This window comes from Pollachius pollachius (assembly GCF_949987615.1).
Source record: "Pollachius pollachius genome assembly, chromosome: 18".
In the NCBI taxonomy this organism is placed as follows: domain Eukaryota; kingdom Metazoa; phylum Chordata; class Actinopteri; order Gadiformes; family Gadidae; genus Pollachius; species Pollachius pollachius.
In genome coordinates this window covers 3605587-3633102 of record NC_136951.1, presented here as the reverse complement: position 1 = coordinate 3633102, position 27516 = coordinate 3605587, and the positions used below count along the sequence as shown (strand labels likewise).

The 27516-nt window shown below is 41.5% G+C and overlaps 1 protein-coding gene across 3 annotated transcripts in view; it reads left to right on the top strand.

Moving 5' to 3' along the window:
- fer (fer (fps/fes related) tyrosine kinase) overlaps window positions 1–22298 on the top strand; it is a 29537-nt gene extending 7239 nt beyond the window's left edge. For 2 of the 3 annotated variants that reach the window (XM_079755579.1, XM_079755580.1), the window contains exons 7-20: window positions 787–924; window positions 6781–6900; window positions 7713–7835; window positions 8403–8631; window positions 9031–9129; window positions 10803–11060; window positions 11326–11448; window positions 11552–11608; window positions 13128–13246; window positions 13419–13513; window positions 15811–15934; window positions 16749–16954; window positions 19651–19773; window positions 19853–22298. In XM_079755579.1, the coding sequence (XP_079611705.1) occupies window positions 787–924; window positions 6781–6900; window positions 7713–7835; window positions 8403–8631; window positions 9031–9129; window positions 10803–11060; window positions 11326–11448; window positions 11552–11608; window positions 13128–13246; window positions 13419–13513; window positions 15811–15934; window positions 16749–16954; window positions 19651–19773; window positions 19853–19989 (1951 nt within the window). In that variant the 3' untranslated portion in view covers window positions 19990–22298. The remainder of the gene's footprint in view (window positions 1–786; window positions 925–6780; window positions 6901–7712; window positions 7836–8402; window positions 8632–9030; window positions 9130–10802; window positions 11061–11325; window positions 11449–11551; window positions 11609–13127; window positions 13247–13418; window positions 13514–15810; window positions 15935–16748; window positions 16955–19650; window positions 19774–19852) is intronic. The other variant, XM_079755581.1, reaches the window with a different exon arrangement.
- The last annotated feature ends 5218 nt before the right edge of the window (window positions 22299–27516 follow it).

Below are 27516 nucleotides of genomic sequence, written 5' to 3'. Positions count from 1 at the left end.
ACATCAGTAGGCTCAGTGTACAGCTCCCATTGGTTAGAGCAGGAGCATTTCCCTACGGCACGACGCATACCGTGCATCATGCCGTGAGACCCGTGCGTCCCGGCCTAGCGGGGGAGTAAGTTTGTCCTAAGCGTCATGTCCTGCACTTCATGTAGACAAGCAATGTTAATCACAACACCTCAGTGAGATGCACCTTCTTCATTTAGGCATCTCTTCCTGGCTGAGTCACCTTGAGCGAATAACCAATTGAGTTCAATTCAAAACATTTTTAGGTTTTGCCAAGCTTGGTATCCATTACCACATAAATAAATGGCTGATAGGATGGTCCTAGTGTGGATTCCAAAGCTTAATGAAGGCTAAAGTATTCCCATCTTGAGAGTTGAGTAAATCTGTCTCATGAGGATTAATCAAGGATTAAAAGTCGGTACTGATCGTGTCATTTATATATATAATTAATCAATAAAGTTAGGATAATGACACTTATAAAGAAAGTTAGGATATTGACACATGGGAGATTTGGACAATCATTTTAAAGCTAAATGCATTACTAGAATAATAATATATAATAATGGAAAATTATTTGATTTTAATATAATGCGGTCCATATTTTGTAAACAATATGACACCCCATAGCAACATATCTAGCAACATATTTATTTTGCCATCCTGCCATTCCGTGAGTTTGTTTTCCCCTGCCGTTGACTAGAGGTCGGCCTTTACGTGAAGATAGCGATGCTGACCGGGCTTGAGTGAGGATCACTTGGTGACACTTGTTGGTGTCAACAGGAAGTGGATTCTGGAGGACTACAGCCAGATTAGCAGCCTTCTTGGGGAGGAAATGGTTCGCGTTCACCAGGAAATCCAGGATGCCATCCAGCGCATCGACCCAGTCGCCGAGTACCAGTACTACGCTCAATCCCACAGGTATTTTACCAGTACTACACACAGACCCAGTACTACGCTCAATACCACGGGTATTTTACCTGTACTACACATAGTACCAGTACTACGCTCAATCCCACAGATATATTACCAGTTCTACACACACAGTACCAGTACTACACTCAATCCCACAGGTTTAGTACCAGTACTACACACAGTACCAGTACTAAACTTACAGTACCAGTTCTACCCTTACTGTACCAGTACTACTGAGGGATTCAAGTTTTCCATCCCAACATGTCCAGACATTTTTTTTTTATCAGTATAGAAACTCAAGAATAAATATAGTTGCATGCCAACATAATGGCGTCCTACAGTATGAAAAGTATGGTGGGGGCCTAGTTAATACATGATAGTAAACAATGTTTGTCTCACAGAATGGTTAGTTGAGGTTAGAATTGAACCAGCGTATGTGGAGGTATGGTTAGCTTGGTCGGTATGGTAATATGGCATTGGTATGCCTTAAAGACTGGTTTACCGGAGGTTAGCATATCAAAAGAATTACCAACCATGTTTCTAAAGCATACTGTGTCAAAAGCCATGCAAAATGGCTTTTGCATGTTTTTTTTTTTTTTTTTTTTGATATAGACTTGAAATTTGGCATTGGTTTAATATAGAATCTCGTCTTTGTAGCCATATTAGCCGACAGCCCAGCCTACGTGGTCCTGACGCAACGTTAGACCTGTTTAAACATCAGAGATATGCATATATTTCACTTGTGTAAAATGTATATCTCTGTCGTCTTTGGCCTTATTGCTATGAATTTAAGACTACATAGTCACACAGTCGCCTAGTACATTTACAATTAGGGCATTTAGCAGACTTACAATAGATACATTTGTCAGGAGAAGGTGAAACAATATATGTCTGTCGGTACAGTAAGGATGTTCATAGAAACAAGTGCCATGCACCAACAATTACTAGGTTAACCCATTCCCTGTATACAACAGACGTAGCTAGGATAAGATGATACACTAAGTACTATAACTTAGTATGACATACAATAAGTGCTTAGGAGCCTAGTGGTGTACATAGTACTTAGGGATCATGCCTGTGGTAAATGTTCGTAAAGAAGAGTAGGCTCACATAGTTTAATATACTCAAGATGGATAATAAAACTGACATTGCAGATCCCAGGGCACATTCAAGTCAGCAGTTTGGGAATCATGTGGATTATATAGGAATGGAAATCCTGTCGCCGATATAGCCAAACATTTGTGTTTCAGAAAACTACCACAGGCGACAGGCAACACTTCAAATACAAAAGTGAATATCTTAAAACATCATCCCTACATTGATATCCCCGGCCCACAAAATAATCCCAAACATTAGTAAACTTTTGCCAATATCTTTAGAGGCTAAAAACATTACTAAGGCAATCAGGTTTTTCATGGAACTGGTAATCTGCCCTTTTTCAGTTGTTGAAATAAAGGAATCAAGAAAATATATATCTTCTGATATCTTCTGGAATAACAATAGTAATTGACGAGCTGACTGCATTTCAGTCAAAATGTGTTGCCTAAACTTTATAATGAAGTAAAGGCTAAATCAATGGAGGACTTGAGCAATGCATAATGCATTGCTTCAACTACAGATGGATGGACCTCCAATGCAACAGATCTTCATTACAATCACACCGCACTAGATTACAGACAACTTGGTTATTACCAACCTCGTTCTCCAGACATGCGCTTTCTATGAAGGTCAACCACGCAGGCCTGTGTTGGAGGCTATGTGCTCGTAAACAGTGTTTACTTGCCTTCTACATTTCGGAAATAGACGTAACTTTTAAATTTGCGACAGTAAAGATTTCAAAATTGCGCTTGAATTATCAGTGTTTACAGTATTTGTGAAACGGTATCTGTGACCAATCATATAGTCTCTTGCAGAGCTGTAGACTGAGGCTTACTCTTGCTAGCCAGCTCTCTGTCAAAGGTGACTAGCATGTCTGGAATCCTATCCAATGGATATACAGTGATTTGTAAAACATCAAAAAAAGCACTTAGATTTGTCTTTAACTTTAAAATGCTCGTATAGCGATCGTAAGACCTCTTTTCGTCATTTTAAACATCGCAGATAGTGGTGAGGCAGGGTTATGGTTAGAACTATTTCAAAAACACGATTTCAAGGAGGAACAGAGAGAGGACAAACAGAGGAGAAACGGAGAGGGGGAGGAACAGAGAGGAGGGGGAACAGAGAGGAGGAGAGAAACAGAGAGGAGAAACAGGAGAGACCGAGAGGAGGAACAGAGAGGGGAGGAACAGAGAAAGGAAAAAGAAATGCCACCCACTATTTTTCTATACATATGTTACATCCGAATGTTCAGCTTCTTCTACTGTCACTCACAGGTAAATAACTAAGTAATGTGATATTTGAGATTACGATTTTTTTGAGAGTCATGCTCCCCATACACATACTTGCGGCGTGTTATCTGGATGCAGTTTGTTGTTCCACATTTTGTGCTACTGGTTGTTTATTCCACATACAAATACAAATAAATAAATAATAATTCTAATAATAAATATTCTGAATACCATAATTATTTTACCAGTATTAAGTTGCCCGCCTTACCTTGATCCCAGAATTCCTATTTCACTCATCACTTTTTTTACCACTACACCCCATCACACAAGTGTCTATTTGTCAGAAATACTATAGGGAGCTTTACCAGATGGAAAATTGACAGACCAACACCACAATTTGCGTGAAAACGCACAACGCCAAGAATATTGTGATTGCGGTTGAAGCAGGCAGATTTTCACCAAGCTTTTGATTATTTTTCAAATAAAGTAAACCTGGCCTCCCAAAAAGGGATTGGTGTTAACCCGCTTTTAGTGAGAAAAGTGGTATTTATTTTTCCCATTGTAACCCCAATGCTGCAGCAGTGTTAAAGGAAGAACATGGAGTGCTCCAGCTTCCGCCTCACAAGTTTCAGATGTCCCCAATAGATGGAACTCATACACCTTTAGCTGTGGCTTTCTAAGCCCCTACAGGAAAGCGCATTCAGATAAACATTAAGGACATTGTTACTCTTTCTGATGAAGATGTAATATTTGCTAAAACGGGTACAAGGCTAATGAGCAGTGAACAGCTGTCAACAGTTTCCACGGTAGTTCTACTGAAACTCACAATCATGGTATCGGTGAATCACAGTGACTCAGAATCAGCAGTAGAGGTGCTGATTCTGGCCGAAGGCTGATCGGCTCCGTGCCATTCCGCATTGATGCAGTTATTCATGCAAAAGGAGCCCCAACCAAGTGCCTGGTGCATATAAAAGAACATACTTTTGAGTAGGCCGTCATATCCGTATAATATTTTTTTTCTTGTGTAATATTCAAATTTTCTGAGATACTGAATTTTGGGTTTCCATGAGCTGTAAGCCATAATCATCAAGATTAATACAAATAAAGGCTTGAGATATTTCACTGTTAGTGGATGAATCTATATAATATGAGTTTATGAGTTAAATTGAATTATTGAAATTAATTCACTTTTCCACAATTTTCTAATTCATTGAGATGCATCTGTGTGTGTATAGGGGTTGGCTTAGCTCAGGAGGTCAAGGTGTCCCTGAGCAAGTCTCCTCCATGGTGGAAGGACAATGAGAAAAAGTTTCCCCATTCAGCCCAGTAGGCCCCCAAGGAGGGGGACTGATGCAGGGGTCAGCAACACAGGGAGCCAGCCTCTCACCTGAGAACGGGGACACAATGGGGTTTTTGAAGTAGAACTTAAAACTTCATTGGAATGTTAACTTAGATAATATTAATTAATTAATGGTCTTAATAAATTAATGGGAGTGTTTTTTAATTCATCTTCTTTAACGTTGTTAATCTAAGTTAATTTATAAAGTTCCCTTCATGGTGTTCTTTTGTGTTCTCGGAATAGAGTGGCGAAGTCACGCCCCTTCCGGTAGAGCCCATGGGACCCATGAGATCGAAAAATATGAATGGGTTTCAATGGAGAGAAAGTAATTATTTTCTGGTCCCCGTCTTTATATGCCCCGGATTACACATATGTTGTTTGTGGGTTTAAATGATAATTTCTCATGTCAAGAGTTTGACCGTTTATTGTGCAATTGTTCAGTTAAAGGCTGTAGAGAAAACACAATGAGAAAGACTACACGTCTTGTATGTGACGTCAAGCTCCCTGCGACTGGCGTGGACAAGACCGACAATCTCCCCATCGGCATAACTGAAACTGCCCCGACTTATAATGGTTTTCACCTCTTTCAATGCTTTTATCCTCCCCTTGGAAAAAAAGCGGTAAAGTGGAGCAGGGAGATCGCCATCTCTGTACCAGAGTGGTGGTGACGTATATACAGTGGGGCAAAAAAGTATTTAGTCAGCCACCAATTGTGCAAGTTCTCCCACTTAAAAAGACGAGAGAGGCCTGTAATTTTCATCATAGGTAAACCTCAGCTATGAGAGACAAAATGAAAAAAAAAAAAATCCAGAAAATCACATTTTGATCACATCACTGATTTTTTAAGAATTTATTTGCAAATTATGGTGGAAAATAAGTATTTGGTCACCTACAAACCAGCAAGATTTCTGGCTGTCACAGACCTGTAACTTCTTCTTTAAGCGGCTCCTCTGTCCTCCACTTGTTACCTGTATTAATGGCACCTGTTTGAACTCCTTATCAGTATAAAAGACACCTGTCCACAACCTCAAACAGTCACACTCCAAACTCCACTATGGCCAAGACCAAAGAGCTGTCAAAGGACACCAGAAACACAATTGTAGACCTGCACCAGGCTGGGAAGTCTGAATCTGCAATAGGTAAGCAGCTTGGTGTGAAGAAATCAACTGTGGGAGCAATTATTAGGAAATGGAATACATACAAGACCACTGATAATCTCCCTCGATCTGGGGCTCCACGCAAGATCTCACCCTGTGGGGTCAAAATGATCACAAGAACGGTGAACAAAAATCCCAGAACCACACGGGGGGACCTAGTGAATGACCTCCAGAGAGCTGGGACCAAAGTAACAAAGGCTACCATCACTAACACACTACGCCGCCAGGGACTCAAATCCTGCAGTGCCAGACGTGTCCCCCTGCTAAAGCCAGTGCATGTCCGGGCCCGTTTGAAGTTTGCTAGAGAGCATTTGGATGATCCAGAACAGGATTGGGAGAATGTCATATGGTCAGATGAAACCAAAATAGAACTTTTTGGTAAAAACTCAACTCGTCGTGTTTGGAGGAGAAAGAATGCTGAGTTGCATCCAAAGAACACCATACCTACAGTGAAGCATGGGGGTGGAAACATCATGCTTTGGGGCTGTTTTTCTGCCAAGGGACCAGGACGTCTGATCCGTATGACGGAAAGAATGAATGGGGCCATGTATCGTGAGATTTTGAGTGAAAACCTCCTTCCATCAGCAAGGGCACTGAAGATGAAACGTGGCTGGGAATATCTTCGTGAAATATTTTGGTTTTCTTTGCATGAAAAATTATCATTTGAATCCACAAACAACATATGTGTAATCCGGGGCATATAAAGACTGGGACCAGAAGATAATTACTTTCTCTCCATTGAAACCCATTCATATTCTTCGATCTCTTAGGTCCCATGGGCTCTACCGGAAGGGGCGTGGCTTCGCCACTCTATTCAACTGTAGTTGATGTCATAAAACCCAGAAATATTTTCCCTGTTTATTTATATCAAGGTGTAAACAGAACCATGGATTTTGAGAATTGTTACACCTATTACCACTAATGCAACACCCACAGTATCAGAACTGCACTGAACGTTTGCTTAAAGATACAAGTCAAATGCTTGACACTGACACCTGATGTTTACAATTTGTGGTCTATCTTTCCCTCCACCAATTAGGACCCCTGAGCCAGAAGAAGCCGATGTGGAGTTTGATGCGTCTCTTTTGGAAGACACAGAGAACATGGCAGCCAATGAGATCCTGTGGAACAATCTGACTGCCGAAAACCTCCAGGCCCTGTAAGATAAAAGCCATTGAATTTTGTATATGGAAATGTTAGTACCATTAAATTCATAACATAAAAAGAATATTATTATACTATACTACGTCATCTGAATTTATTCATTTACCTCTTTCAAAATCAAACATTTCAAACAATTTCAATTACAAGTCTTGTTCACTAATTCAGATACAGAAATTCAGGTTGCAGATATTCAAAATACGGACCAGAATACCAATTGAATGCAAGTAATGAATATCGTATTGGGAATTTCTGCAACTTGATAGATTCTCAATTTTTAGTCCATCGCAACCTTTATTAAACGAAAACACAATTCCAACCCCAAACAAAAGAATAATAATGTTACAACAATAGTTATGTATTTCATAACTCACCACATTCACATGCACACCAATCCCCTTCCCCAATACCTTTAGTCTGATTAAACAACGTATAGTTTCCCCAAAAGTCAAATTATTATCTAACCATCACAGAATTGCGGCTCGTGATATGGCCTCATTTCACGAGCAGTTCTAATGGCACTAAGGCCAGGAGATGGAACAAGCAGCAGCGGTGATACTCCAACATGTCTTTAAACTTAATAACCTCATTTTAATAAGAAAGGGACATATTTGCCTCTAAGCTTCATATTTCTTTCCATTAAAGTTTGAAGGGGAATTGGATAGCATCTCTACATAAGTAGTGGCAGCTGGGACTTGACCAGTTAGCAGTCCTCATCAAGGCATGGGCAGCAAGGCTCTCGTGAATATGCATGGGGAAATGACTTGAATCAGATACAAGTTATGTGTTGACCATGAAGAGGTGTTTCAGGTTGTCGTCGGTGACTGTGGAGCTAGCACTGACGCAGGAGAGCCTGAGCAGTAAAGAGGCGCTGCTCTCTGACCTGGAGGCCAAGCTGCACGAGTCAACTCAGAGCTGCCAGAAGAAGAGCGAGTCAGTACACTGCTGTCTTTCTATAGATTTGGGTCTACTTCCTGTCTCTTGGTTTGCTACTTCCTGTCTTTCTGTAAGCTAACTATTATCTCTGTATCATCATTCTGTTGCTGTGTTAGTTACTTCCTGTCTTTCCGTTAACTACTTCCTGTCTTTCTGTATGTAATTTGTGTATTTTACTACTTCTCTCTTTGATATCTACTTATTTTCACTGGATCCTCTTCTGGTCGTTCTGTGAACTACTTCTTGTCCTTGCTGTCACTTAGACTGTGAATGCAGCCCCAGTCTCTCTCTCTCTCTCTCTCTGTGTTCATCCTCTCTGTCTCTCTGTCTCTCTCGCTCTCTATAGCGGGGTGCTGTTGCTCTCTCTCTCTTTTTCTGTCTCTTGTCTCTGTCTCTCTCTCTCTCCGTGTTCATCCTCTGTCTCTCTCTCTCTCTCTATAGCGGGGTGCTGTTGCTCTCTCTCTCTCTCTCTCTCTCTCTCTCTCTCTCTCTCTCTCTCTCCATAGCGGGGTTCTGTTGCTCTCTCTCGCTCCGTGCTCATCCTCTCTCTCTCTCTCTCCATAGCGGGGTGCTGTTGCTCGGCCAGCGGCTGTCGTTGGAGGAGCTCCGTCAGGCCGTCCAGGCCCTGCGCTGCTCTGAGGAGAAACTGCTTTCCCAGAAATCGCTGCTTGAAGAGAAGCTGATTTCCCCTGGCAACAGTGGCCCTGGCAACAGTGATGCCCCGCCCCTGCCCCCAGTTGTCCCGCCCCCCACTCTCAATTACGAGGACGATGCCCAGTCTGTTGGCTCCACGGTAACCGTTGTGACACACATATATACAGTATATAACATAGATAAATTGAAGCATCCCAAAATATATAGATAGATATAATCTATCTATATCTATCTTGATCTCTATCTAGAGATATTGAGCGATAGATATGTATTATATATAGATATTATATATTGTATGGTCCTGGGCAGACATTACCAAGTAGTCAGTACCTTTTTCTTGGGTGCTATCCAGCAAGAGATGGGCTGACAATGATTGGCCCTTGGTTGGCTGCTAGTAGGTCTTCAACATACCGACATCCACTGGCTACCGAGACCACACTGCACCGGAGATTATTGTGTTCCACAATTTGTAATGCCCTTTAAACTTTGTATAGTAATAATAATGAATATATATATATAAATGAATGTTGTTTTCCAGGACAAAGGTAAAGATCGTATCTCTAAGCTGGACACACTACGGCACTCTCTGGCTGGGATGATCCGCTCTCCCAAATCTGTCCTCTCCTCCTCATCTTCGGTGAGAGACACATTTTATTATCATACTATATTATAAGCTTATTATTGTTGATCATTTTTTTGTTTTTTTTTGTATATTATGTTATTTTATGATACTATATTATTAGTATATGATATTGTAACATTATCCTACCATAACATTATGAATTATGTTATTAAAATGTGATATTATAGTAGGGCTGGTTAAAAATATTGATTCATAAATGCACTGCAATTTATTTGTTCTCGATTCAATTTCGATTCAGAATTCTTTTGAAATCGATTATTTCCATTAAAAAAAAGAAAAGAAGCATACTCAGTCATTGTAATCTAGAAGCGAGTATGCCTAAATGTACATGCCCCTTTACATTTGTCCATGTTATGATTATTACTTTTATGCTGCAAATTTAGCTCAGGAACAATACTATACAATGGAGTATTCCCTTTTTGCTAGTAAAAGCATAATGAAATGGTTAATTCATTTTGAACTGGTTAATTCTAAATAATATTTAGGTATTTTTGTCTTCTGCACGTATTATTGAATCGATATTGAAGCAATTGGATCAATATCAAATCAAATGGAATCGATATCGAATCAATTCAAGACCTAAAGAATCGAATTGAATTGAATTGTGAGGTACCTGGCAATACCCAGCCCTATATTATAGCATGGAAAGATAAAGAGCTGACATGTTATATTTCCATAGTTAAAGGTGGGAGTATAGAGCTGACATGTTGTGATTAATATTGTTATACTATTCTTGTCTAAAGGTCGGGGGATGTAGAGCTGACATGTTGTGATTAATATTGTATACTATTCTAGTTTAAAGGTCGGAGGATATAGAGCTGACATGTTGTGATTAATATTGTATACTATTCTAGTTTAAAGGTCGGAGGATATAGAGCTGACATGTTGTGATTAATATTGTTATACTATTCTTGTCTAAAGGTCGGGGGATGTAGAGCTGACATGTTGTGATTAATATTGTATACTATTCTAGTTTAAAGGTCGGAGGATGTAGAGTTGACATGTTGTGATTAATATTGTATACTATTCTTGTCTAAAGGTCGGGGGATGTAGAGCTGACATGTTGTGATTAATATTGTATGCTATTCTAGTTTAGAGGTGGGAGGATATAGAGCTGACATGTTGTGATTAATATTGTATACTATTCTAGTTTAAAGGTCGGAGGATATAGAGCTGACATGTTGTGATTAATATTGTATACTATTCTAGTTTAAAGGTCGGAGGATATAGAGCTGACATGTTGTGATTAATATTGTTATACTATTCTTGTCTAAAGGTCGGGGGATGTAGAGCTGACATGTTGTGATTAATATTGTATACTATTCTAGTTTAAAGGTCGGAGGATGTAGAGCTGACATGTTGTGATTAATATTGTATACTATTCTTGTCTAAAGGTCGGGGGATGTAGAGCTGACATGTTGTGATTAATATTGTATACTATTCTAGTTTAGAGGTGGGAGGATATAGAGCTGACATGTTGTGATTAATATTGTATACTATTCTAGTTTAAAGGTGGGAGATGTTGAGCTGACATGTTGTGATTAATATTGTATACTATTCTAGTTTAGAGGTGGGAGGATATAGAGCTGACATGTTGTGATTAATATTGTATACTATTCTAGTTTAAAGGTGGGAGATGTTGAGCTGACATGTATATCATTATGCAGCAGTTCTTCGACGTGATCGGGCCGGCCACCTCCTCGTCGTGCCCCACGGGGGGGTTGGGCTCAGGGTTGGGGGGCGCTGAGCGGCCGCTGGTGGAGCTGGACTGGTACCACGGGGCGGTGCCGCGGGCAGAGGCCCAGGACCTGCTGCGGCTTCACGGAGACTTCCTGGTCAGAGAGTCTCATGGGAAACCAGGAGAGTACGTCCTGTCGGTGTACTGGGAGGCCACGAGGCGCCACTTCATCATCCAGTACGCCGAGGTGAGTGAGCCTCGTCATTGAACCTATACGCCATGTTCAGTTAGTGAGAGGAATAACAGCAGCCATGCTACCCAATCTCTGCTACATTTTCCATCTGCAACTCTATGCAACTTTGGTGATGTCATTTTGAAAATACATTGAGGACGTATTTGCCCTATTTCTGCGTTGCTCTCCACCAATAGAATGGCTTGACCAATCCTAGGTATTGATGAAGTAGCCTTTGTTCAATCACGAGTCTCTCTCTCTTGCGCTCGCTCTCTGGTAGAACCAGTATCGGTTTGAAGGGACAGGGTTTCCCAGCATCCCGCAGCTCATTGATCATCACTTCAGCACAAAGCAGGTGATCACCAAGAAGTCCGGAGTCATCCTACACACACCTGTGCTCAAGGTAACCCCCGTCACCTCCTCACAGTTCAGGTTAACCAGCCCTTTTCAGGTTAACATACTGCATAACCACTAGTCTTCTTAACTGACCTGTTTGTGTGTTCCAGGATAAAAAATGGATTTTAAATCATGAAGATGTGGTTTTGGGCGAACTGTTGGGCAAGGTACGATCATTTAATCAATTCATTGATCATTGAATTGCTGTTTTTTCATGATTTATAAACAATTACTGTCAGGAATTAGTAGATGCACATTTAAATCATTGATCTATCCAAATATTTCAAATGTCTGTATGTATATCTATAGAAATATATTATTACCCATGTAGTAAAAAGGACAACACATGTTGGAAGATTTAGATTGAGGTTTTGTTGTGTGTTTAAGGGTGGTGTTAAAGGGTGGCACTGCGATGGGCATCAGCAGGTGTAAACAGCGGTTCAAATCAACCGAAGCAATGCCACCTCCCGCTAAATGTGAAGGTGTTTTAATACTTTGAGAAAGCCTTGTATGTAAAGACCCCTAGAAAGATGTCATATCCATTGTTGGCTAAACAAAACATCATTCCAATCCCAACCCAAATAATTAGCATGCAACAACAAGGTTTATGTATTTCATAACGGCACATGCACAGAAATAGCGATCTTTTTCATGTCATGTTTTTTACACAAACTGTTATATCATGGGAAAGCTGAGACTACACTGATTTAGAACTGTCCAAACCATACCACTTAGTAACCAAAACTCAAACTAGAATTATAACCAAAAAATACCAGGGGTCTGCGGTGAGGGATTCAGTTCGCAATAATATATACAACCACCTGATGCCGCCGTTTTGATTCCATTCAAAAAGCTTTATGGCACGACTATTGTTTTGAACAATATTACCGATGCATTATATATCTTTATATTTTGTACTTGATGGAAGTATGTTTTCTTTCCCTACAAGAGTTTTGTACTTTTTATGCATCACATTTTATGTTATGCATAATAATGAATAAAAAGAAATCTTTTTATTTTTTATAAATATATTTTTTTATACATTGGTAGTCAAGGTGGGGCCCTACTGTTGTTAAGGCCTTAACCATACAGTGCTGGGGGAAACACTGCACAGTAACGTTTGAGAGGTGTTTTAAAGGGTAATTTTTGCGAAAATTGAACCCAGGGTCTTTGTTTCGGCATGTATACCCATCAAATAAACCTGCCAGATACTTTTTTCATTGAAAATTGAGCATAGAGTTAACGCTAACAAAGTTGTTGATGCTTCGTTTTATGTGTAGGGACCCTAATCATGCTACTGCAGAGGTTTGGTGCTATTTTGAGCAATATTAGTGGTTAAAAATGCAGATTTGGAAGCGTTCGCAGTGCCCCCTAACCAATAACATGGAAGCCAAATATTGCGCTGGGCAAACTCTATACTAGATTTTCAATGAAAAAAGTATCTGGAGGGCTTATTTGATGGGTATACATGCCAAAACAAAGACCCTAGGTTCAATTTTCAACGGAATTACACTTTAAATCTTCTTCCTTGTTTGTTAACCACAGTAACGTTGGTGAGGTGTTAAAATGTTCTTCCTGGTTTGCTTACCACAGTTACGTGGGAGAGGTATTTAAATGCTGTTCTTGGTTTGGTAACCAGTAATGTTGGAGAGGGGTTTACATTACATTAATTTTTTTTGTTGCCAGGGTAACTTTGGGGAGGTGTTTAAAGGCACTCTGCAGCGAGACAAGATGGCCGTGGCTGTAAAGACCTGTAAAGAAGATTTACCTCAAGAGCTGAAGATCAAGTTCCTGTCAGAGGCCAGGTGACTGGGGTGGGGGCCGGGGACTGGTAGCGGGGTCTTGGTAGGGTCTGGTTGTTAAGGAGCAGGGCTAGTCTGGCTTACTGTTATATACATTATGTCCATTATATCCTTGTGTCTGTCTATATAGTACTAATACCCCCACTTGGTTATATTTTTATTGTCATTCCATCAGGATCCTTAAGCAGTACGAACATCCCAACATTGTTCGTCTGATCGGAGTGTGCACGCAACGACAGCCTATCTACATAGTGATGGAGCTAGTACCAGGTACACACTCACACTGTTAATGGTTCAACTGAACCCCCTGTATCAGAGTGATACAGCTAGTACCAGGTACACACTCACACTGTTAATGGTTCAACTGAACCCCCTGTATCAGAGTGATACAGCTAGTACCAGGTACACACTCACACTGTTAATGGTTCAACTGAACCCCCTGTATCAGAGTGATACAGCTAGTACCAGGTACACACTCACACTGTTAATGGTTCAACTGAACCCCCTGTATCAGAGTGATACAGCTAGTACCAGGTACACACCCACACTGTTAATGGTTCAACTGAACCCCCTGTATCAGAGTGATACAGCTAGTACCAGGTACACACTCACTGTGATTAGTTCAACTGAACCCCCTGTATCAGAGTGATACAGCTAGTACCAGGTACACACTCACTGTGATTAGTTCAACTGAACCCCCTGCCTCGGCATGAATTACGCTGTGATTAAAAAATAAGGGTTTTAGGAAGGGAAGGGAGTGTTGTCCCCATGGTTACAACCAACAGCAATTTTGTGATACCTATTTTCAAGCCTGTACACCTTTTGTATGAGCTCATATCGCTATATGATATATCGCTGTATATATATATGCACCAATGACCATGGAGAAGCTTAACCTTCTCGGATGCCAGCATGTATAGGGTTAGAAAGAGTCTATACATGCATACATAGCTACCTACATACCTTACAGTGGCAGTACATTCCAAACAGAATACATACAGTACATTGACGTCTATACATCAACACACAGTACAAATTTGGCTGAGACCACTTTGGTAGCGTATACGAGTCGTTGTTTCAAGATATCAGAAATTACTACGGCGGAAGTAACTTCTGAACTTCAGAAGTTCAAGGAATATATTATGTTAATTGTTCAACTATAGGTGTCCATGTTGAGAGTTTAAGGTAAGCGTTAAAGGCTGATTATGGTCCCACGTTCACGCAACACAAGGGGGTTACGGACCCATTACGTCCTTGCGGACCCTCCTTGCATCCACCTCAAGGGCCTGACGTGCGACTACAAAAAATTATAACCTTCCGTCTAAGCAACGCAGCAGCAAGGGCTTTGATTGGTCCGCTCACTAAAAACCGACGCAGAACCCAGCAGGTTCACGACTGCGTCGAAGCGCCTGCATGATCCTTGCGTTTTGTGAACGTGGGACCATAATCAGCCCTTTAGATGTTCATGTTTAGGGTATATGGTCAGTTTGTCGTGTTAAGGGTCAGTTGTTCATGTTAAGGGTTAACGGTAAAGGGTTGATTTTAAGGGCTAAATGTTAGGGTCAGGTGTTCATGGTAAGGGATTAGGTTTCATGTCAGATGGATGTCCCACACCAAATTTTAAGGGTTAAAGGTTAAGTATTCATGTTAAGAGTTATATGTTAGGTGTTGATTTTTAGGGTTAAATGTTACAGGTTAGGTGTTTATGTTAAAGGTTAAGGGTTTAACGTGAGGAGTTGATGTTAAAGTTTGGTGTTGATATCAAGGGTTAAGCCTTCAGTATTTGTTAAAGGTTAGTCCATGTTAAGGGTTAAGCCTTTACTGTTTGTTAAAGGTTAGTCGTTCATGTTAAGGCTTAAGGTTATTTTCTAATGTTAAAGTTTGGTGTTCATGTTAAGGGTTAAGCATTCAGTGTTTGTTAAAGGTTAGGTGTTATTGTTAAGGGTGAAGGTTAGTTGTTCATGTTGAAGATTAAGGTCATGTTTTCATGTTAAGGGTTAAGACTAGGTGTTCATGTTAAGGGTTAAGGTAAGGTGTTCATGTTGAAGGTTAAGGTCATGTTTTCATGTTAAGGGTTAAGCCTAGGTGTTCATGTTAAGGGTTAAGGTTAGTTGTTCATGTTGAAGGTTAAGGTTATGTTTTCATGTTAAGGGTTAATGTTAGGTGTTCATGTTAAGGGTTAGGTGTTCATGTTAAGGGGTAAGGTTAGGTGTTCATGTTAAGGGTAAAGGTTATGTTTTCATGTTAAGGTTAGGTGTTCATGTTAAGGGTTAAGGTTAGGTTTTCATGTTAATGGTTAAGGTTAGGTGTTCATGTTGAAGGTTAAGGTCATATTTTCATGTTAAGGGTTAAGACTAGGTGTTCATGTTAGGGTTAGATGTTCATGTTAAGGGTTAAGGTTATGTTTTCATGTTAAGGGTTAAGGTTAGGTGTTCATGTTAAGGTTATGTTTTCATGTTAAGGTTAGGTGTTCATGTTAAGGGTTAAAGGTTAGGTGTTCATGTTAAGGATTAAAGGTGGCCTTTCATAGTCAGGTTGTTGGTGCTAAAAGATGGTTGTCTTTGTAGGTGGGGACTTCTTGTCATTCCTGAGGAAGAAGAGGGATGAGCTGAAGACAAAGCAGCTCGTCAAGTTTGCTCTGGATGCTGCAGCAGGGATGGCTTATCTGCAAGCCAACAACTGTATACACAGGTAATAAAAGTTCATCAATACAATGAATCAGTCATCAACAGGAATCATGTCACTGCAAGCCAACAACTGTATACACAGGTAATACAAGTTCATCAATACAATGAATCAGTCATCAACAGGAATCATGTCACTGCAAGCCAACAACTGTATACACAGGTAATACAAGTTCATCAATACAATGAATCAGTCATCAACAGGAATCATGTCACTGCAAGCCAACAACTGTATACACAGGTAATACAAGTTCATCAATACAATGAATCAGTCATCAACAGGAATCATGTCACTGCAAGCCAACAACTGTATACACAGGTTATTCATGTTCATCAATACTATCAATCAATAATGAATATGTATAAAGTCTATTACATTTACATTAAAGGCATTAAGCAAGCTGTGTACCGCATTTATCGAAAGCGACTTGCAACAATTCATTCAAATTGTGTGTGCTTTAGAGTGCTTCAGTGGAAAGCAATTTGATATTCAATAAATCCATTTTGAGCTCTTCCGATTTATTAAAGTCAAAGGTTCCCACTCATATCTGAGGAAGTTGAATAAATAATATGACTTCTGGAGATTTGTGGTGCCTCCACCTGTGGGTTTTATACGTTGAGACACTACGGGGCACCCCAATACTAAGAGGTGTAGGGGCACTAGGAACCTCATCTGGCTAACATACCCTGTCTTCTAGACTCTTTGCCTTCATCCCAGGGTGCCGTGAGGGAATGTGTCCCTTCTGGCTAAGATATCACCTATACTAATAAGGTTTCTTGGTCTTTCAGGGATGATATTAATAAAGCTTGTTCTCCCTCAGGGATCTGGCCGCCAGGAACTGCTTGGTTGGGGCAGAGGGGGGCGGGGTAAGTGGGGGTGGGCGAAGCTTCAGTGGAGGAAGTGGGCGAGACATCCTGAAGATCAGTGACTTTGGGATGTCCCGTCAGGAAGACGACGGGGTTTACTCTTCCTCTGGCCTCAAGCAGATCCCTATCAAGTGGACCGCCCCCGAAGCCCTTAACTACGGTAAGGAGCCTTAACTACAGTATGGAGCCTTAACAAGGAGCCTTCAAATACAGTAAGGACTCAACTACAGTAAGGAACCTTATCCACAGTTAGGTTCCATAACTTCTTTGTTTGTTTAGTAGGGGTGTAACGATACACGTATTTGTACAGAGGTGGACCGCGGTGCTTAATTGTGGCGTACATAACGTTAATATGGTGAATGTAAAGGCTTGTTTTGCGATGCAGAATTTAAAACTTGAAGTCGGATTTCCCCCCGGACCGTTTAGCCAAAGTATACTACTCCGACTAACTAGGAGTAGTATACTCCTAGTATACGTAACTACGGAGACCCCTCAGCAGCTCTCTGTCGGGATGTCAGATACGCAATGCAATTCGCTGCCAGATCGATCTTATATGTTGACTAATAACCATGTAAGCAGTGTTGTAAATAAACTTCGAAAGCTTTTCAAATCTTATTTGGTGTTTTATTGGTCCTTAAGGTGCAAAGTAAAAAATGTACAAAGTAATTAAGGTGCAAAGTCAAACCGGAGAAGTGATTCCGGAAATGATTTTGTTAGAGGACCAATCACAGACGTTGCCGTCTCCGTTGCGTTGACCAATAGGTCCATGGCGTCGACGGATAGTTAAAAAATATTGGATGCGCACGTAAGCTACGGAGAGGGCTCTCCGTGTCTACGTACAGCACTTCAACATGCACACGCATTTGAAAAGGCAGCATCCAGGTGTTACTATCACCGTTGCTGTTAAAAGTAAAAACGCGCTGTGCAAACCCTTCCCTCTCTGGGAATTCAGAAATGTAAATGCCATAACTAAGTTTATTGGTGTTTTCATTGCTGCTGATCTACGGCCATTCTCCGTTGTTGACAAAAAAATTCCTCTTAACTATGAACCGTACCGTCCTGGGGTCTCATTTATAACCGTTGCGTACGCACAAAACAGGGCTGAAAGTGGCGTACGTGACTTTCCACGGCAAGGTTGTGCTCTATAAAAATCTAACATGACGGGAGAATGTGCGCAGCCCTAAGCAAACTCTGACCCATGCGTACGCATGGTTTGGAGGAAAAGGAGACTTGGCGGCACAGACGGTGTGGTGGTGAACTGAAGTCAGACTGAAGAAATGTAGAGTGAGAAGAACGATTATGTTTTATCATCGCCCTTCATACGTTTAATTTCAACCCGTATCATGCGTTAAATCTATGTAATCAGAATAATTTAAGTCAACTGCGTTATTTCTCAGTTATAACCCCAGAAACATCTCCTTAGAATCGAAAAGAAAATTCAAAATCTAAATTCTCTATATTTAATCCCATCACAGTATGCATACTGTCCACTGATGGCGCGACCATCTGTCCAACATGTGTCAATAACATAATATTTTTATGTGACACTGTAAACACATAATCAAATGTCTATTAAATCCCAAGTGTGGAAAACCAAGCCACATACTCCTCATCACAATTGTTATATTATTGGCCGTTCCTCTTGATGCTTTTCATGACAAATCAGGCATTAAAAAGGTGTTATGTTCAAGAACATTTTACGTGGGTGATTACAAACTGATTATCCAAGGTGTTCTCGGTCAGTCTTATTACCGTAACCCTATATATACAGCAGTGAGCCCCGTGCGTAATGCTGCACCATGGCACTGCTGGCACTACTGGAGGACCATGCAAATGGCAGGATTCGGAGGGAGAGGGTCTTCAGGGACCATAACGATTTATTGGTACATAAAAATATGTACCTTTTATGTCAGACCACTTCTTTTTTAATTCTGGGACTGTGCACTCCGTGCCACTGACAGAGTTCACTGCTGCAGCAACATGTTGCCACTCACTCTGCTTTTTGTTGTTAGTGATCCCAATCCCGTGACCGCTGAACAAAACTACTTTTCGGGGCTCCACCTCACCCACAAGTGTCTCCACTTCAACCTCCGTGAAATTTCGCTTTTTTGCTTTTCTCAGTCCTTCTGCCACCGCCATCTGAGTCTGTTTTATATGCAGATCGCATTCATGAGGTTGTTTGCATTGACCACTTATGGTTAAAAAGGGGCGTGTACAGGGCGGTATTGATTCGGAATTGAAGCTGATTCAGCTGCGCACACTTGAAGGCACTCTGGGATTTATAAAGCAAAGATTGCTTCGAGGTATGCGTACGCAGGGTTTTATAAGTCTGAATATTTTTTGGCGCACGCAAAACTTGGCTTTTGGGCGTACGTACACTTTTAGTAACGATCCCACGCACAGTTTTATAAATGAGACCCCTGTACCGTACCGTGACTTCAAAACCGAGGTACGTATCGAACCGTGACTTTTGTGTACCGTTACACCCCCAGTGTTTCCCCCAGCACTGTATGGTTACAACAACAATAGGGCTGTATAAAAATATATATAGAATATTTCTTTTTTTTATAAATATTTTTTTATAATTATGCATTAACAAAATAGAAAACTCTCTTAGGGAAAGAAAACATAAAGATAAATAATGCTTTAGTAACAGTGGTCCATAAAGCTTTTTGAATGGAATTCAAATATTGTTTAGTCATCAGGAACAGCTCAGAGAGTGAGGGTGTTTGTTTTGTTTGTCTTTACGGCTCAGAGTGAGGGTGTTTGTTTTGTTTGTCTTTACGGCTCAGAGTGAGGGTGTTTGTTTTGTTTGTCTTTACGGCTATGATTGAGGGTGTTTGTTTCAATCCTCAGGGCGGTACAGCTCAGAGAGTGACGTGTGGAGCTTCGGTGTGTTGCTATGGGAGACCTTCAGCCTGGGGGTGTGTCCTTACCCCGGCATGACCAACCAGCAGGCGAGGGAGCAGGTTGAGAAAGGTGAGTTTCAATTAGATTCGTTCTTAGGGTTTCCGTGCGTAGTGCAGCCATCTGACAATACTGTTTGCCCCGTTGCTAGGCTACAGGATGTCACGCCCTGAGCGTTGCCCAGACGACGTGTTCCGCATGATCGAGAGATGTTGGCGCTACAGCGCCGAGGAGCGACCCAATTTCTCTGAGCTGCAGCGGGACCTCGCCGCCATCAAGAAGAAGTGATGGATCCCTGAACTCTGAGCTGCTGCAGGACCTCACTGCCCTCCAGAAGAAGTGATGGACCCCAACACCCCTCACACCGATTCACCTTCTCTGAGCTGCAGCCGGACCTCGCCGCCATCAAGAACAAGTGATGGACCCCTGAACTCTGAGCTGCTTCGGGACCTCACCGCTATTCAGAAGTAAAGGACTCCTGAACTAAACCCAGCCTCTGACCCCTCCCACTAATACTGACACTTTGAGTGAAGCTAATGCTAAATAACACAAAACACAAGCTAATAGGATCACTGGTGTCAGCCACAAACTGTTAGCCACTAGCTTTAGATGCTAGCTGTTAGCTACTAGCTTCTAGCTGCTAGCTTCGAGTCACTTGCTGTTGTTAAGTAAAGGTAATGAGGGATTGTGGAGGTTATCTGAAGATTGGAAAATAATATACAGTCTATGGATTTGTATATACTACAAAATTATAGTAAAGATGAACCTAACTAACGAATGAAACACATGTAATCATTGTGTTCCACCACAATCAAAAGATAAACACTTAAAAGGCTAATGTAGCGTGAGGAAGGAATGAGAGGCATCAATGATGCACCCTCATGTTTCCAGAGCTCCGGCGAGCAGGCCCTAGCAGATAGTTGCTAGAGATAATTTGGAAATAAAATGATGAATATATCGAGGGAGATAAAACTAGGAACAATGCTAGGAACAAAATACAGCTTTTGATTATCTTACTACACCCTCAAACAACACTCACTAGCTGTTAGCCACTAGTTGTTTGGAGCCAACTGTTAGCCGCTAGCCATTTCAGGGAAACACTAGCTTATATGAAGAGCAAAGACAAAACCTTGGAGGAAGACCTCCAGTTGACTTTGATCAAAATAATTATTGCAATAGTTGTTATTTAGTACTTCCTCTAACTAAATGTACCTAAGAACTTTGTTTAATTGAAACTACTAAAGTACTTCCGTTAACTGACACTACTAAAGTACTGAATTTAATTGAAAGTACAAAATTACTTCCTTTAACTGAAGGTGGGAATATGTTAAAAGTATTGCCCTTGGACAGAAGGATTTACTGTCTAATGAGAAGCTTGGCTTGATAAGGAAGGCAACCATAGCTAGCCGCTGTGGCAACTTAAGTAATGATGTGGGCATGCTGTTACATCTGATGACAAACCTCTCCAGGAAGGACAAACTTTTGCTCCCTGTCCTTGGCTCAATGTACACTACCAAGTTTGGTAGCACAGATCTTTGATTGGGGACTTCCGCAAGCTGGTGAGCTACCAATACTGTTTTCTCCAGCATTCTCCCAACAGTTTTTATATGTTTTGTATTTTCTGATTGTTTAAGTATGGAAGCATAAATCTATCTAACAAACCTTGCCAAAAATGATTAGACATTTTTAACCCTAAAATGTTGCCAAATATTAATTAAATGTGGCAATATTCAGGCTTTTTTGGCCTTTTGCTATCCTTCCGAGGGTTATACAAAAGCATTGAGATCAGTTCATTGATCCCCCAGTACATACCTGGGACCGGTTAGCATTATGTAGATTAAAACTTCCAGATTATGCCAAAATTAATCATTACATGTGTATATCCAGAATAAACTATATGAAGAGAAATTTCCAAAACGAAAATTTGGCTTATTCTAGAAACATTTGCTGCAGCCTTATTTTTTTTTTCCAAATGCCAGTTTCTTCAAATCCATTGCGATGAGAAGAAATGGTTATTCTGAGCAAAAAAGTGTTGTTGTAACTGTGGGTAAAATAAACTGCATTCTCGTTTTTGGAATTCAACTTTTTAATGTAGGATATTCCAGATATACACGCCTAAATAGAGTCATGTTTGATATATCTGGAAGGTGTATTAAGTTGAGTTGTGGAGCTAATGCTCAGCCAACCTTGAATTGACATCAGTGCCCATAGGCTTACTGTGTAAGTAAGGGGGTCACTGAACCGATTGACAGAAAAGTGGTCTCGCTGCTCTGGTCCAACCCCTGGAAGGAACACAAAATGGGTAAACAAGCTTAAATTCTTAGCTAACCCTGTAAGTGACCTTCTTTTACTGCCTTGCTTTGAGGCCACATCGCCTTCCCAATAAACACAACCCAACCCCCTCTATACCGAACACACACCCTCCCACTGAACACTAGCTCTCCCCCCTGACCACACCCCCTCTCAATCGGCTCATTAAATATGTAACAACATTATATTTCAGTTATTTTTTATTCACGTTGGTTTACTTTGTTTGATTTGTTTTAGTTCTTTAATGTTTAACTATATAATGGGGGGGGGGGGGGGGGCGGTTCTACCATTCAATAACACTTATTTAATTTAAGTGATTTCAAAGTAAATGTTTTGCTTCTAACGTGAATCATTTTTACAAAATTTCCAGGAAAACGTGAAAAAAACGATTGAAAAAACGACTTTTACAGTTTTTTTAATTCTGGGAAAAAAATGAATTTTATAAAGTTTATATTTTGTGAATATCATTTATGTATTTTATATAAATTTGATTAGATTTTTTAACATTATTGTTTGTTCTTACTAAAGAAAAGAAAATATGTAAAAAAGTGTATGTTAAAAAATGTAATAAAATATGTAAGGTTGGAATCTTTGGCTTAAACTGGTGTTTAAGCCAAACTGGTGTTGTGATTCGAATTAAGTGAAAGATGCACTAAATGCCTTCCTGCCACCCAAACCCAGTTTTGGCAGGAAAACATCCGTCCATTAAATTAAGTTTCCATTTGACCCATAAAAACATTGGGTTCCAGGGGCCTTGGTATAATAACAATTAGTAGTAATAGTAGTATTACTACTATGGTATCTCCAACTCCCCTAAGTTTGTCCATTGTATATTAATTCAATAATTATTACATTATATTAATTAATTAAAAATTATAATATGTAGAAGATTTCACAAATTGTTTGAATTTTGAGGGCAATATGGTAAGTTTAAAACTTTTTTGATTAATTAATTTGGCTTGGAAGTTGATGTTAAAAGGAGTTTCTGCAGAAAATTGTGGTGGCACAGAATGAGATAAGATAATCGCCATTGTGGAGACTGATGTGGAGAGTTTGGGGACAACAGAGCAGTAGAACTGGCTTTGTGAAATGAGCTTTGACCAGTGGGTTAAGCTAGAGACCTGGAGCTTCATTTATAAAACTAAATATAAGCACGTAAATAAAGGCCATGCGTAGGAACCAAATTTAGTGTTAGAATAGCGATATTACAAGCAAAAAGCAAAGCATTTAGACAGTAAACATATGCATAAGCAATCAACATCTACATAAGCTATAGGCGCGTTCATGGTCCTGATGATAATGAGATGCCTCGTCAGTGGTGACGCTTACGCATGATCCCGACAGCGACCGTTCATGTGCATTGTGTTCGGAATCTAATAGTTCTTAACAGCCGTTTTTCAGAATTAAGGATCTGTTTCAAGTTCGAACCCCTTTACTTCCTTGTATCCTTTTGCTTTTATTTATGAGAAGCACATTGTATTGTCACTGTATGGAAGGCTACACTAGAGCTTGTTTACCAGTACACAACGTTTAAAACTGAGCAAAGTCGATGCCAATAGACGGTTCCAACGTCAATCAATAGTAAAGTATGTGATATGATGGTTGATTTTTTTATATTAAGTAAAACGTTCATGTTCCGCCATGTTCATGCGCGTCACTAGTAAACCATACTTCATCAACTGGGCAACTCTATTATCAATGCCGCCTTCAAAACAGCTTGGAGGTTCGGAAACCTTCCCTTCTTCCGATATAAGAGCGTTCAGGAAACGCCCCTCAGAATTGCGTAGGCTAGGACATAAAACCGGGAAAACAGCAGGGACCTCTTTGCGCTTCTTTGCTTAATCAGATGAATCAGTTATTAGAAATGCTTGCGATGGTTGAACATGAGCGAGAATTTATTAGGGGATGTTTATAATGTATAATATATCGTAATGCAAATGTTAGAATGGGTGTTAAGATCGCTTCTTAGTGCTTGCTGCAAGTTCACTTTAGACCAGGGGTCGGCAACTAAGTTTGGCCTCGGGCCTATCTTTTTTCCAGCCAGTAGGTGGCGGGCCAGAACATTATCAAAGGCTAGATCAAGTAATTGATTGATGAAAGTGCATCTGGAACTGCGACGCAGGCCTGTCAGCTGGCTTAGTCATATGCCTACCAAGCACTAGATGACTCTTAAAAGACGTACATTTAAAAAAGTGTATGCCCTAATCACGTAAATGTCATGCCTGATCACGTTGGGTAGAGGTATTGCTGCACTGTCTCCACTGAGACAACGCAGCGATATCATCATGAACAGTTCTTACTGGAGAGATATTGAAATCCGCGAGCTGCTGATCATGTGAGAGAAGGTGATGCATTCATATTAAACAAAGACGTTGAAAGATGGTGCGATCTACGAGAGAGATGCAGAGGAACTGTCCTTACGAGGCTTTTGTCGGGATAAAAAACCCTAACCCGTCCCTAACCCTAAAGTGATCAGCAAAATAAAGAATATTGTGGCGAGCAGCACGGGAAGGACGAGACGGGAGCCCAGGTTCAATCAATTATAAAGTTCTGTGGCCCATACACTGCACGACTACGGACTGCCTTTATTAACGACCACCGAACATAACAGAAACACAACACACCTGACCAACACGCACAACACTCACTAATGGTCCCGATCACACTACACATCACGCAACAATGGAACAACACACAATTAACACACAACCAATAAAACCCCCAAACCCGTTAACCCAACTTAACCGAACAACAAAACAAGTTGACAAAAGCCCCTTTTGTCAACTGACAACCCCAATTCCCAGGATCCCCTGGGCGACCCCGGAGGAGTCGCCACACAGCCCCCACCTTAGGGGTCAGACGTACCGTCGACCCCAACACCCAACACGTAGTCCCAAGTGTTCAGGGGGCCGGCGCCGCCGTCTTGGCCCCTGCCGGTGGAGGCCCTGTTGCGGCGCAGCCTTCCTCCCTGGTTGGGACGCCCGTCTCCAACAGTCTGTAGAGGTCCTGGGGGTGTTGTCGGGGACCACCTCCATCGGGGCCCCCACCAGTTTCTGCCGTAGGGGGGCGCTGGAGCGCCGTTCGGGCACCCCATCCTCCGCCGCCCTCCGACGTCTGGCCCTTCGACGGCCACGCCGGCGGTATGGAAAGCCAAGAAGGCCATAATCCGGCCCTAGAATGGCGCGGTAAAAGTGCTAAACCGGCCGGACACGGCCGGTTTAAACGCTCTAGACCGCGGCTTAGACGATTTAGCCGCGGACGATTAGCTGCTTTTGCATACCTAATAGCCGCGGCTATTAGGTATGCAAAACGAGCCCCTCCCTCATTTTTACGTGACCACTACGTTTGACAAATGCCAGACTAAAGTAATGCATCGAGAGCTGCAGTGCCTGCCATGTTACGCCGTAACATAAAGCTGTGTTGACTTTACTAGTTTCTCTACAGTATAATACACTACAATGTATTGACCACCACTAGCTAGTGTAAAATACATTTGTGTCTAGTACAATGTTATATTTTTATATGTTAGGCTATATATTGAGATTGCAGTGTGCGAAATACCCGTCAATATTCGGGGATGTCCTCGTCCCCAGATTGTTGCGCAACACCGATCTAAATGTTATCAACATGCAGTAGCCTAGGCCATAACATTACAACATTTCATGGATGCAAGCCAGCATGATAGCCTACATGACAACACACACACACGCGTGCACACACACACACACACACACACACACACACACACACACACACACACACACACACACACACACACACACACACTTAAAACACTTGTAAAGCAACACTGACATAGGAGCCTGCATTGGCTAAAGTTGTTGAAATGCACGTTATTTTATAACAGGGAGAGGCAAAGTTGTGCATTACAATGCAAACACGACAATAATTGGCACCATTCTTGCGCACTCAGAAGTACAATGAACTGAATAAATGCCAGGTATATAGCATATCGGAGACGGGCACACAATCAGTGCACTTGCAAATGAGAGCCTGCAGTATGACCGATCTTGTGACATTATTTAACCACCCATCTACAGCTAATACGATCAGACAGATACATCATTAAACACATAGACAAAGCCCACAACAAGCCAAACATCACCACGGCAGGTGATGTTTGGCCACAACCACAACCAACCACAACTAACCCTGCAGTAACCCTGCGGCCTACCTATGAACAACAATGCACAACAATCAGTTCTATACATTGCGTCTTTCTTCTGTTTGGCACACATGGCTAATTTGCACACTAGTAGAGGACTGGCTGGCTCCGCTTGCCAAAAAAATAGAACATAGCCTATTTGTGAATCATTGTTTTGAATTTTGAATACTGGACATGGTGATCTTAAGTTGTAAAACGTATCGAAAATAGATTTTTTTTCATTTGCAAATCTATTTATTTAGATTCACAAATAGGCTATGTTCAACGACACCTCATGAGGCTCTTATGATTCTACTTCCGTTTGGCAACTGGGGCCAGATTTTGTGCCGCCTTCAAAACAGTCAGAGTTTCCGGGAGGTTCGGACGGAGGAAAGTGCTTTGAACACTCTGTTGGGTCGGAGTTTTCGCTCAGAGTTTCGTGCGGAAGTAAAGCTACCCGTGTGTTCGATTGAAAACCACTACACCTACACTCTTCAAATCTGGACTAGATTATCACAGTGAGGCTATACATCATATAACACATAGTTTCAGATTCATGAAACCTTTTCTCTATTTGTGAAAATGCAATAAAGACATTTTCACAAATAGGGAAAAGGTTTCACAAATCTGAAACTATGTTTTATATAATGTATAGCCTCAGTGTGATAATCTTGTCCGGATTTGAAGAGTCTAGTGTTATGTTTGAATAACGGAGACTGAAGCCAGAGCTTACTTGGAGCGTGCTCTCCGTTTATTCACCAAAACGCATCTCGCTGAAAACAGGTACGGTCACGTGAATCGCACGTTACCGTAAAACACATTGCACTGACGCAGCAGTGCCAGATGTAACAATTCCCCCCCCCTCACAGAACTAGGAGTGATACTCAGTCACAAAGTCACGCAGGTGCTGGGGCCTGCCGCTTGCCCGAGCTGGACGGGGTTCAGGTGCAGCAACAACCACTGGCCCGTCGGGCTGGGCCGGAGGAGCTGGGATTGGTGCAGCCTCTAACCATGCAGCCGGCAGAACTCTAGCAGCGGGCACCACCAGGTCTGGGCTCGGGGGGCCGTGTACCTTGCCCAGGCGGTTAGCATGCCAGCGTATGCCGTCGGCGAGCCTGAATGTAGCCGGGCTAAGCTGTTGGCTGACCTGGACCGGGTCCGACCAAACCGACTGGAGCTTGTTGTCCCGATGAGGTTGACGAATCCTGACCCAGTCCAAAACAGCGATGGCAGGTGGCTTAGCACGTCGGGCCCTGTCGAAACGGTCCTTCATCCGACGCTGGCGTGTGTCGACGGCGGCTCGAACCGGGTGGGCTGGGGCCCAAACTGCTGTAGGGCGGAGC